This window comes from Cervus elaphus, chromosome 9 (genome assembly GCF_910594005.1).
Source record: "Cervus elaphus chromosome 9, mCerEla1.1, whole genome shotgun sequence".
Taxonomy (NCBI): Eukaryota; Metazoa; Chordata; class Mammalia; order Artiodactyla; family Cervidae; genus Cervus; species Cervus elaphus.
The window spans coordinates 75,671,695-75,685,267 of record NC_057823.1 but is presented as its reverse complement, the minus strand read 5'-3'; the positions used below and the strand labels follow the sequence as shown (position 1 = coordinate 75,685,267).

The 13,573-nt window shown below is 37.6% G+C and overlaps 1 protein-coding gene across 2 annotated transcripts in view; it reads right to left on the bottom strand.

The window, feature by feature from the left end:
- The window catches only part of HMMR (hyaluronan mediated motility receptor), a 38,553-nt gene that overhangs the window by 8,727 nt on the left and 16,253 nt on the right, over window positions 1–13,573 (bottom strand). For both annotated transcript variants that reach the window (XM_043913484.1, XM_043913485.1), the window contains exons 12-16: window positions 11,052–11,168; window positions 6,131–6,277; window positions 5,720–5,872; window positions 5,533–5,632; window positions 4,505–4,681 (exon numbers count right to left, since the gene is read on the bottom strand). In XM_043913484.1, the coding sequence (XP_043769419.1) occupies window positions 4,505–4,681; window positions 5,533–5,632; window positions 5,720–5,872; window positions 6,131–6,277; window positions 11,052–11,168 (694 nt within the window). The remainder of the gene's footprint in view (window positions 1–4,504; window positions 4,682–5,532; window positions 5,633–5,719; window positions 5,873–6,130; window positions 6,278–11,051; window positions 11,169–13,573) is intronic.

The window sequence follows — 13,573 nt, the reverse complement described above, 5'->3', positions numbered from 1 at the left end:
GAATTCTACCAAAAATTTAGAGAAGAGCTAACACCTATCTTACTCAAACTCTTCCAGAAAATTGCAGAAGGTAAACTTCCAAACTCATTCTATGAGGCCACCATCACCCTAATTCCAAAACCAGACAAGGATGCCACAAAAAAAGAAAACTACAGGCCAATATCACTGATGAACATAGATGCAAAAATCCTTAACAAAATTCTAGCAAACAGAATCCAACAACATATTAAAAAAATCATACACCATGACCAAGTGGGCTTTATCCCAGGAATGCAAGGATTCTTTAATATCCACAAATCAATCAATGTAATACACCACATTAACAAATTGAAAGATAAAAACCATATGATTATCTCAATAGATGCAGAGAAAGCCTTTGACAAATCCAACACCCATTTATGATTAAAACTCTCCAGAAAGCAGGAATAGAAGGAACATACCTCAACATAATAAAAGCTATATATGACAAACCCACAGCAAGCATTACCCTCAATGGTGAAAAACTGCAAGCATTTCCCCTAAAATCAGGAACAAGACAAGGAAGGATGCCCACTCTCACCACTACTATTCAACATAGTGTTGGAAGTTTGGCCACAGCAATGAGAGCAGAAAAAGAAGTAAAAGGAATCCAGATAGGAAAAGAAGAAGTGAAACTCTTGCTGTTTGCAGATGACATGATCCTCTACATAGAAAACCCTAGACTCTACCAGAAAATTACTAGAGCTAATCAATGAATATAGTAAAGTTGCAGGATATAAAATTAACACACAGAAATCCCTTGCATTCCTATACACTAACAATGAGAAAACAGAAAGAGAAATTAAGTAAACAATACCATTCACCATTGAAACAAAAAGAATAAAATATTTAGGAGTATACCTACCTAAAGAAACAAAAGACCTATACATAGAAAACTATAAAACACTGATGAAAGAAATCAAAGAGGCCACAAACAGATGGAGAAACATACCGTGTTCATGGATTGGAAGAATCAATATTGTCAAAATGGCTATTCTACCCAAAGCAATCTATAGATTCAATGCAATCCCTATTAAGCTGCCAACAGTATCTTTCACAGAACTAGACCAAATAATTTCACAATTTGTATGGAAATACAAAAAACCTCGAATAGCCAAAGTAATCTTGAGAAAGAAGAATGGAACTGGAGGAATCAACCCGCTGGACTTCAGGCTCTACTACAAAGCCACAGTCATCAAGACAGTGTGGTACTGGCACAAAGACAGAAATCTAGATCAATGGAACAGAATAGAAAGCCCAGAGATAAATCCACGAACCTATGGACACCTTATCTTCGACAAAGGAGGCAAGGATATACAATGGAAAAAAGACAACCTCTTGAACAAGTGGTGCTGGGAAAACTGGTCAACCACTTGTAAAAGAATGAAACTAGAACACTTTCTAACACCATATACAAAAATAAACTCAAAATGGATTAAAGATCTAAATGTAAGACCAGAAACTATAAAACTCCTAGAGGAGAACATAAGCAAAACACTCTCCGACATAAATCACAGCAGGATCCTCTATGACCCACCTCCCAGAGTATTGGAAATAAAAGCAAAAATAAACAAATGGGACCTAATGAAACTTAAAAGCTTTTGCACAACAAAGGAAACTATAAGTAAGGTGAAAAGACAGCCCTCAGATTGGGAGAAAATAATAGCAAATGAAGCAACAGACAAAGGATTAATCTCAAAAATATACAAGCAACTCCTGAAGCTCAATTCCCGAAAAATAAATTACCCAATCAAAAAATGGGCCAAAAATCTAAACAGACATTTCTCCAAAGAAGACATACAGATGGCTAACAAACACATGGAAAGATGCTCAAATCACTCATCATCAGAGAAATGCAAATCAAATCCACAATGAGGTACCACTACACACCAGTCAGGATGGCTGCTATCCAAAAGTCTACAAGCAATAAACGCTGGAGAGGGTGTGGAGAAAAGGGAACCCTCTTACACTGTTGGTGGGAATGCAAACTAGTACAGCTGCTATGGAGAACAGTGTGGAGATTTCTTAAAAAACTGGAAATAGAACTGCCATATGACCCAGCAATTTCACTTCTGGGCATACACACCGAGGAAACCAGATCTGAAAGAGACACGTGCACCCCAATGTTAATCACAGCACTGTTTATAATAGCCAGGACATGGAAGCAACCTAGATGCCCATCAGCAGACGAATGGATAAGGAAGCTGTGGTACATATACACCATGGAATATTACTCAGCCATTAAAAAGAATTCATTTGAATTAGTTCTAATGAGATGGATGAAACTCGAGCCCATTATACAGAGTGAAGTAAGCCAGAAAGATAAAGAACATTACAGCATACTAACACATATATATGGAATTTAGAAAGATGGTAATGATAACCCTATACGCAAAACAGAAAAAGAGACACAGATGTACAAAACAGACTTTTGGACTCTGCGGGAGAAGGCGAGGGTGCGATGTTTCGAGAGAACAGCATCGAAACATGTACATTATCTATAGTGAAACAGATCACCAGCGCAGGTTGGATGCATGAGACAAGTGCTTGGGCCTGGTGCACTGGGAAGACCCAGAGGGATTGGGTAGAGAGGGAGGTGTGAGGGGGGATCGGGATGGGGAATACATGTAAATCCATGGCTGATTCATGTCAATGTATGACAAGACCCACTGCAGTATTGTAAAGTGATTAGCCTCCAACTAATAAAAATAAATGAAAAAAATAAAAATAAAAAGCAGAGACATTACTTTGCCAACAAAGGTCTGTCTGGTCAAAGCTATGGTTTGTCCAGTGGTCATGTATGGATGTGAGAGTTGGACTGTGAAGAAAGCTGAGCACTGAAGATTTGATACTTTTGAACTGTGGTGTTGGAGAAGACTCTTGAGAGCCCCTTGAACTGCAAAGAGATCCAACCAGTCCATCCTAAAGGAGATAAGTCCCGGGTGTTCACTGGAAGGACTGATGCTGAAGCTGAAACTCCAATACTCTGGCTACCTTACGCGAAGAGTTGACTCATTGGAAAAGACCCTGAGCTGGGAGGGATTGGGGGCAGGAGGAGAAGGGGATGACAGAGGGTGAGATGGCTGGATGGCATCACCAACTCGATGGGCATGAGTTTGAGTAAACTCCGGGAGTTTGTGATGGACAGGGAGGCCTGGCGTGCTGTGGTTCATGGGGTCGCAAAGAGTTGGACACAACTGAGTGACTGAACTGAACTGAATTTATTCCCAGAGCAAGTGACTTCATTTACAACAGAATTTAGAGTAGTTCAAGCTGAAGGGTGCCCTTAAGAACAGTAGAGGCTGTGTGGTGCAAGGGAATGGGAAGTGATTAAAAACTGGGCTAAACTGTAAATTGCCTAGTTTGTAGAAGAGAAGTGGTGAATAAGACAGGTGGGAGGGGACCTCCTGTAGCCAGAACAAAGTCAATCATTGACCTAAGACACAATTCCAACAAAGGAACCAGAATTAGACTGGATTAATCTATAGAGGAATTTATGACCTGGGGCAATGTTGAAAATAACAGAGGGGAGCCAGCAACTATGTGTGATCAGGGAGAGAGGGAGGCAGCCGTACCCAAACCAGAGTCATCTCAGGGTGACTGTGGACACACCTGACACTTAACCTCTCTCAGCAGCAACATCAGAGGCAGAAACTAGTGGGCGGTAGGGAGGAGGAATACACTTCACTAAACAAGAAAATAACAACATACCTGCAAGGGGACAGCAGTACCCAGAAGTGCTACAATACATTGTCTAAAACATCCATTTTCTAACAGAAAAAGTACAAAGTATGCAAACAGGAAAGCATGATTTACATACTGGGGAAAAGCAGGCAACAAAAACTGCTTGTTTCTGTCTCAACAAAAACTGAGAGTTATCCAATATTGAACTTATCCAAAAAAGGGTTTAAAGCCATTATAAACATGTTTGCAGAAGTAAAGGAACTTAAAAAAAAGGGAGTAGACTCAAAATTCCTAGAATCAGAAATGAAAGAGCGGCCATTGCTACTGACAGTATCAAAATAAAAAGGAATATAAGGGGATATGGCACACAATTGTGAATCAACACATCAGAAAATGAAATGGACATATTCCTAGAAAGACACAAACTACTGAAACTGTCTCAAGAAGAAATAGTCAATCTGAGGTAGGATTGTATTGCTATAAACTTCCCTCTTAGAACTGCTTTTGCTGCATCCCATAGGTTTTGAGTTGAAATAGTCAATTTGAATAGACCTAGTATAGTAAGTGAAGAGATTGAATTACTGATCAAAAACCATCCACAGAGAGAAGTCCAGGTCCAGGTGCCTTCACCACTGAATTCCATTACACATTCAGTAAAGAATTAAAACCAATAATTCATGAACTATTCCATAAATAGAAAGGGTGAAACACTTCCCAACTCATTTTATGAAGTCAGCATTATCCTGATAAAATAAAAACCACCCAGCCCAATATCAATAGAAATAAATGTTACTTTACAAACCGATTTGAGATTGCTATTTTCATCTTTCAATTTCACAACATGCTTGATTTTTTGCTTTAGATTCTGATGACCCAATAATTTAGCATATGAATCTCTTAGATTATTTAGTTGTTCCTGAGCTGCACCATGTTCATTCAACAAAGCCTGTTTCTCTGCTTCAAATGCATCCAGTTGTAGCTGAAAAAGATTTTTTTGTAGAGTTAAGACTTAAAACTATTAAATCCTACTTGACTCATATTAACTATAAGGAAAACTAAAGTGAAAGAAAGTAAAAAGGCAAAAGACAGGACTTCCCTGGTGGTCCAGTGACTAAGACTGCAGAAGACTGCAGGCTCCCAATGCAGGGGGCAAGGTTTGATCCCTGGTTGGGGAACTAGATCCCACATGCTGCAATTAAGACCCGGTGCAGCCAAATAAGTAAATAAATATTTAAATAAGAAACTCAACAACTACAACAACAAAAAAGGCAAAAGACAAAAATACATTATATTGACTTACTCTTAGGGCTCTCCATAAATTGTCTTTTTTTTTTTTTTTAATAAAAAGTTGTTTTTCATTTCAAAGATCAATGAAACAGAAAGAAAGAAACAGGGAAAGAAGACCTGCTAGCCGGCCTAATCTGTATTACCACAACACATTATAATCAATACTGTCTTCTGACTCTAAACACCCAGATTCGCATTTATCCTTTAAGTGTTAATTAGAGCAACACTGAAAAAGATCATAACAAAATAAGTGTCATAAATTTACATAGATGATCAAAAGTTCATATCAGGAGAGCCTTCTAAGGTATTAACTTTTAAGAATCTTATTAAGGGGTAATATTTAGGCCTATAAAGGCCATATTAAAAATGTATGCATAATAATGTAGCAACATCTATAATAAACCTCCTGTAATAGGAAGTTGGACTGGCACTGTAAATGCACAGCAAAATGATCTTTCAGAAGAACCATGTCACTGTCATGCCTGTGACAGGGAACAATACAGATTCTCAAATGCAAATAAAGTTAAGTCCTAATTGACAGACCTGAAAAGGCTTTGTTTTATTATATAATTCTTCATAGAGGAGACGCCACTTATTCACTTCCTCAGTGAATTCTGCTATTGAGTTTTCTTTTCCAGTTTTTCTGTATGGGAAAATTAAATTTAAAAACACAGTATACTAGAAAAAATAACTTGAGACGCATGGCATTTCAGTTTTCAACCTAGATTACCTTGCTTCTTCCTCTTCCAGTTGTTTCTTAAAGTCTTCGCTTTGTTGCTTGAGTTGGTTCTGCAAATCAGTTATTCTTTTAAGAGAAGAAACTGTAATTTCTTTAATTTCTGCTTCTTTAAGTGCTGATTTGGTCTGCAGATCTAGAAGCATCCTTGGGTTTGAGAGAGAAGAGTTCATTAAGAAAGTTACAGCCATTTCAATTACCTTTTTAAAAAAAAGAATCTCAAAGAACTGTTAAGAATTATACTTTTCAAACTATGTAAATTCATAATTCATCACTGAAGATCACCGAAAGCAAGCCATGGGACGAGTTTTCTGCATCACTTAGTAGCTGGCTTGCAGCAACATCCAATTGTCCTAATGGTTCTAAGACCACAGGTGTGGGCAGGCTTTATTTCTCCTACAATACCTTGCATATTCTTGATTTGAGTTCTCAGTTGTCAATATCTGATCTCGGGCATCCTCTGCACTTTGCTCAGCCTTGGCCAGTTTTTCCTTAAGTGACTCATTCTGCACCTTAAGATCTTCTAGCTCACTTGCTGTTGATGCTTTATAGCTTATTAAAAAAAAAAAAAAAAAAGGGTAAAGGATTTTTCTAACTAATGTATACACAACAAATCTATAGCTGATTGGTTTACATTTTATACACTTTTAGGTAAAACAAACAAAACCTTATCTATTTTCACATTTGCACAGGTAAAAATTCAATGTTTTGAAGTCAACTTAATACTTAACATGAACTTATATGACTTACATAGTTCTTTTAAAGAAAAGAGTCAAGTGCCTACTATGGGTGGAATCTATGAACAAAGATGAAAAGAAATCAACTACCAAACATGGAAATTACCTCAAAACAAAAAACCCACACAATCCCTCTACCTACTGTCATACTTTATTATCTTGAGAGTAAGAGAGAGAAAAAAATGCCTCTTCAGGTTGTTGCAAAATAAAAGGAAACATAAATACATAATTAACTTTGTTCTAAGTGTTTTGAAGGAAAACTACAGAACCTGTTAGCTGATAAAACTGGAGAACCTACATTTTGCTTCATGATTCAGAAAAGGCTTTTCTGAGGAATTTACAGTTCAGTTGAGATATGATGGGTAAGAAGGATTTAGCAAGCCGATTGGGGAAAGTACTTCAGAGGGAAAAGATGCGTATATGCTCGGAGGCAGTTAGAACACAGTCCACTAAGAGCTGGGAATGGGGCTTGCCTGGTGGCTCAGTGGTAAATAATCCGCCTGTCAATGCAGGAGACATGGGTTCAATCCCCGGTCTGGGGAAGACCCCACATGCTGTGGAGCAACTAAGCCTGTGGCCACAACTGCTGAGCCTGTGCTGTAACTACTGAACTCAAGGGCCCCAGAGCCCACGCTCCTCAGCAAGAACAGCTACCTCATTGATACGCCCGCTCACTGCAGTTAGAGCAGCCCCCACTCACCGCAACGAGAGAAAGGCCCGCACAGCCACGAAAACCCAGCACAGCCAAAACTACATAAATAAAATCTTAACCATAAAAAAAAAGAGCTGTGACAGGAGTGTAATGAACAAGAGAGGCAGCAGCAGAAACAAGAGGCATGAGCTCTTGCTGGTGGGGCACAGTGGGCTTACCTGAATGATAAAGGACATACCTCAAAGGTCTCTTAAGTAACTGTGTAGATTATTCCAGAGATATGCAAAGAACTGACTGGGGAGGGGCAGGAATGCTGAACTGGAGGATTAACCAGAGGGCGATTATTTTTCAGCCCAGGTGAGTGGTAAAGGCAGCTTGGACCAAGGAGCTGGCAAAAGAAAGATGTGAGATCTCTTTTGGAGGCAGAATGGAAAAAATCAAGAAAGAGATTGAATGTTGGGAGAAAGGGAGAGAAGATGATTACGATGACTCAAGATTTATGGAAGGAGAAACTCAGAAGATGGAGATGTCACCAACTGCAATCAACAAGAATGAGACACGAGAGGGACAAAGGGAGACAAAGATGATCCAGAGTTGTTTTGGTGGGGTTAATACCAGATGATGGTGAGAGATCTACTTGAAGTCAAGTAGGCAGCTGAATATGTGGGTAGAGGATGAAAGGAGAGGTCAGGTTCGAAGAAATAAATTTTAATGCTATTCACATACTAATGGTGACTGACATCACAGAATAACTAAAAGTCTCTAAAAGCATTAGTTTTCAAAGTAGCAAGAAGGAAAATCTCTTTTCAGAGTTGAGAACAGCACTAAAAGTTATATATGTATATAGTTGTTCAGTTGCTCAGTAGTGTCCAACTGGACACAGGCTTCCCTGTCCTTCACCATTTCCTGGAGCTTGCTCAAACTCATGTCCATTAAGTCAGTGATGCCATCCAATCATCTTGTCCTCTTTTGTTCCCTTCTCCTGCCCTCAATCATTCCCACATCACAGGCTCTTCTAATGAGTCGGCTCTTTGTCACAGGTGGCCAAAGTACTGGAGCTTCAGCATCAGTTCTTCCAAACAATATGCAGGGTTGGTTTCCTTCAGGATTCACCGGTTTGATCTTGCAGTCCAAGAGACTCTCAAGAGTCTTTTCCAACACCACAGTTCAAAAGCATCAATTCGTCAGTGCTCAGCCTTCTTTATGGTCCAACTCACATATCCATACGTGACTACTGGAAAAACCAAAGCTTTGACTACACGGATCTTTGTTGGCAAAGTAATGCCTCTGCTTTTTAATATGCTGTCTAGGTTTGTCATATATATATTAATTTATATGCATGCTGACATATAAAAATTAAAATATATAGGGGCTTCCCGGGCTGTCCAGTGGTTAACACCCTGCACTTCCACTGTAGGGGGAATGAGTTTGATCCCTGGTTGGGGAACTAAAATCCCACATGTCACACAGCATGGCCAAAAACTTAAAACAAAACAAAACATATATATACACACACACAAACATACACACACATACACATATATATACGATATGTATGTCAAAATATATCAGATCAGATGCAGGAATACATCCCTGAGATTAGAAGGTACTAGTTAATGAATGGGTACTAGGCAATTGATTATCCATGGCAATTGATTACCCATTTGGAAAAAGAAACGTGAATTTTATCCCTTTATTACTACACATACAGAAATCAGTTCCAGGTGGAAAAATGAAAAGTACAATTTTGAAACTTAGAAAAAAAATAGGTGAATATCTTTATTTAAGTTCTTGGGATATAAAGAAGTTTTTGTATGCAAAAGTGTTCACATAAAACTCTATAAGTTTAACTACACTAAAATCAAGAATTGCCATTCATCACAGGAAACCATAAAGAAAATAAAAAGATAAGCCACACTCTGTAAGATATTTGCCACCCATATCACTGATAAAAACCGTACAAATCAACCAAGAAAAGATAATCCTCTAAAGAAATGAACAAAAGTCATATATAAGCTTTTTACAGAAAAGGAAAAATGAATTATCCACAAGAAGAGGTCCTTTTACATTTAGTATACCGGCAAAATTTATGAAGTCTAACAAGCTTTGGAGAGGAGGTAGATGAATGAGAACTCAAACATCACTCTTGGGAGTGTAGATTTTCACTTCCCCTTTGTAAAATGATTTGAATTAAAGTTGAACATTCACTTAAATGTGACTTTAGAGTAATTCTTACAGGTATATAAGACGAGACCACAAGAATATTCACAGTACTGTTAATAAAATGAAAGAAATGGGAAACAAACCAAAAGCCCAAAGTGAGAATGGATAAATAGTGGTAGACTGATAAGATCAAATAGTCTATAACAGAGGATGAGATGGTTGGATGGCATCATCGACTCAATTGATGTGAGTTTGAGCAAACTCCAGGAGATAGTGAAGGACAGGGAAGGCTGGCGTGCTGCAGTCCATGAGGTCGCACTTAGTCATGTCCAACATGACTAAGTGACTGAACAATTCTGTAACAGTGACCATGAACAAACTATAGCCTCAGCAATATTGTGATTCAATCCTAAAGACATACATAATGCAGAGTGAAAAGGCAAGTCCCAGGATATGGTATACACTACCAGGACATTTTTGGTGAAGTTCTGGAAAAAGCAAAATTAGGTAATATATTATTCACATGGACATACATTACATAAAATAATACACAGGAAAAAAGCAAGGAAGTAACTGATGTAGATTTTGAGGTGGTGTTACATGTTGGGGGGAGGAATGAAGATGGGACAGTGGAGGATTCATATAGATAGCAAGCTGTTGAAACTCTTTTGGTTTATAGGTTGTCTTCTATGAGCTCATGCATGTTAATTTTACTTTTATGATTTAGGATTTATGTACACATTGTTTCTTTTTACTGAATATACTAAAATACATATAAGAAGAGCCCTCCACCCAAAATTATATGAAGTAAATACAGTAAGTAAAAATGTTAACATTAATACACACAGTGTGAGACTGTGTGATGTACTAGTGTTTGCTGTATTATCCTTTGTAATTTGTACTGCCCTCCAAAATAAACTTGTTTTAGAAAAAGGAAAATAAGTAGACTGGATAGGAAGTAGATACACTATAATATCTAACAAGAAGATGGGCTATGAGATTATATTATAAACTATAAATATAAACTACTATATATAGGATGAATAAACAATGAAGTCCTAGTGTACAGTACAGGCAACTATATTCAATATCTTGAAATAAACCATAATGGAAAAGAATATGTAAAGGAATGTATCTATATGTACAGTAGAAATTAACACACGGTAAATCAATTATACTTAAAATAAATTAAAGAAAAAAAGATGGACTATAAACATGAGGAGGATTTGGGGGTAAGAACAGTATTGGGAATGAAAAGTGCAGAAAGAAGTGGGGGATGGAGGGAGATTTAAAAAGATGTATTTTTAAAGACAAAGGCACATTAATATGTTTTAATACTGACTGGAAAAATTCTAGAAGAAAGGTTGAAAATTAAGAGATAAGGGATGAATGAGGGAAAGAGGCCACTAAAGGTTAAGGAATGAGATACTTCATCTGTAATAGGTGGGAAGAAGATAGGGTGAGCATAGATGCAGGTACATTTATAGGTTCCATGAAGTGGAAATAAAAGCATTTGGATTCTTTGTGAGTAAAATGATGACATCAGGAGAGTCAGACAGATGTGTATGAAATCTGAAGTGGGTACTAGGAGAGGGATATTACTATATATTCTAAGACTACAGGTAACATGAAATACCCACTTATGATTGGGCATTGTGGAATTTAAAGTAATAATAATTGTTTTATTCAAGTAGTTTTGCTGACAGATGTCCCTAGGTAAACACCCCTTTCCTGCTCATGTATGTTTGAGAGAGCAGCCTCCCCATTAAAATACCTTTCAAATTGAGCAGTAACATCTTCCAGGTTCTGCACTGTACTGTTATGTTTTTCTTGCAAAAGCAGGGTGGCCTGAGTATGAGCAGCATTACTTTCCTCCAGTTCAGCTTCTTTCCTAAGAAAAAGGAATGGTTAAAAGATGCTAACTGCATCTTAATTTAATATACCATTTAATATACCATTAGCTTAAGAAAGAGACTAGGATGTACCTTTGACACTGTGAATCACATATCCCACACTGGACAGCTTAGATCTACATTCATGATCTATATCTGCTAGCATGTTTATTTACATGCAGCTTCATCTTATCGTTCCCATTCTTATTTTACTTTTGTTTTCATTCTAATTTACTTACTTTTATTTTCATACCATATGTACTTATGTAGGTAGTTTAAACACTTTTGGGGAAGAAAGGAGATTAAAAAGATTCTAAGACAGAATCTTGGCAGCATCCAAGACTGAAGAATGTGAAGGATTATAAGTTAAGAAGCTCTTGGGTTGAATAAAATTTAATTCTCTGAATTAAGATATTTAGGGAACACTAGGTACAGTTAAGGTAACTTCATTTTAAGAGTTCTTTTGAAAAAATAATTACAAGACTATGTAGATTTATTGTGACTATACCAATAACCACAAAATAAATTACTAATTATTTAAAGATTTAACAACTTATTTAGGAGACTATTTTGCCTAGACAGAATGGCTTTCAAGTCATCTTTATAAATAGAGACTATAAATCTATACAGATTTTAAATATATGAATATTACATATTTCTACAATGGTGATAAACTTTATTTGACAGTCATATAAGCTTATAAGAGGTATTTTAAAGAACACACCGAACTAAAACTGTAAGAAGCATTATTCGCTTAAAGGCTAAGTTGGACACTGAAACAAGATATACAGTTGTTCAAATTCATTTTGGAATGAGCATAGAATTTTAAAAATACACACCACAGCTAAAAGCAATCAACTACTACTAAAAGATTTAAAATAAAAATACTTTTTCCTGGTCCCTAGAGGAATCCTGTCAACTTCTAAGTTTTTCTCTTAATCCTGAAATTTCCACACTGGAAAGGACCTTACAAATAATCTCATAAAACTCCTTTATTTTGTATCTAATGAAAAGAAAACAAAAGAAATTAAGACAGCTTTGCTCAGAATCACACATTTAACTAACAGATCTAGTAATAAAATCTTTATCTCCTGACCTTTGAACTGACTTCTTTGAGTTATGATTATCTCATTTTTCTTTTTGAAATTGACATCATCCACTGAAGTTTCTTAATGTCCCTGTTCTCTGAGGCTGGCTGCAGTATGAAACAATCCCCCTAGTTATACTTTGGTACTGTTCCCCAAAATGCAGGCATATATAAAAAAATTTGGTGTTTTTTAAAATCACTAACCACTAAAAGAAAACAGAAAAGGGATTAATAAAGAAGCACCTAATAAGAGATAGATACATAGTTGTGATATAAGTGACGATTCTGTAACTTTATGTCTAGTTCTTTCCTCCTGCTGCTAAGTCACTTCGGTCGTGTCCGACTCTGTGCGACCCCATAGACGGCAGCCCACCAGGCTCCGCCGTCCTTGGGATTCTCCAGGCAAGAACACTGGAGTGGGTTGCCATTTCCTTCTCCAATGCATGAAAGTGAAAAGTGAAAGTGAAGTCGCTCAGTCGTGTCCGACTCTTAGGGACTCCATGGACCTCAGCCTACCAGGCTCCTCCGTCCATGGGATTTTCCAGGCAAGAGTACTGGAGTGGGGTGCCATTGCCTTCTCCACTAGAAAATGTTTACTGCTGAGATCCCAAGGATTCAAGTATTTGTTTACCATTTGAACTCAAGAATCAACTTGGATATTGTAAATAAATGTGGTGAAGGGCATATACTGTGAAAACAATATGAAATTAAACAAAGGGAAAAAAAAGGCACTGGATCTCAGGCTTTCTACTTTTAATGATACATTTTTTATTTCTGGATTTTCCCCAGTTCTGGTTGTTTCTTCCCCATTTTGGTTTTTGATCGTTATTTCTGAAAGTGTTTGTGGCTCCCTCTTTGAACTTTAAATAACAAAAGGGCATGGCTTCTGACTTGGGCTGTCATACTTGTCTATCATACTTCCTGCGCATGTACTTTACCTCTCTGTGTCTCTTCCTCATTTGTGGACTTCCCTGGTGGCCCAGTGGTTAAGAATCTGCCTGCTAATGGAGGAGACCATGGCTTCAGTCCCTGGTCTGGGAAAATTTCACCTGCCGCAGGGCAACTAAGCCTGTGCCACAAGAACTGAGCCTGCACTCTGGAGTCTGCGTGGCAACGACTGAGCCCGTGTGTTAGAACTACTGAAGCCTGGGTGCCCCGGAGCCCATGAAAGCAGCCTCTGCTCACCACAACTAGAGAAAGCCTGCATGCAGCAATGAAAACAGCACAGCCGAAAGTAAACAAAATTAAAAAAAAAAAATTCCTTATTTGTAAAGAAATTCCAACCTCACCACTGACATGATTGGTGTGAGAATCCCG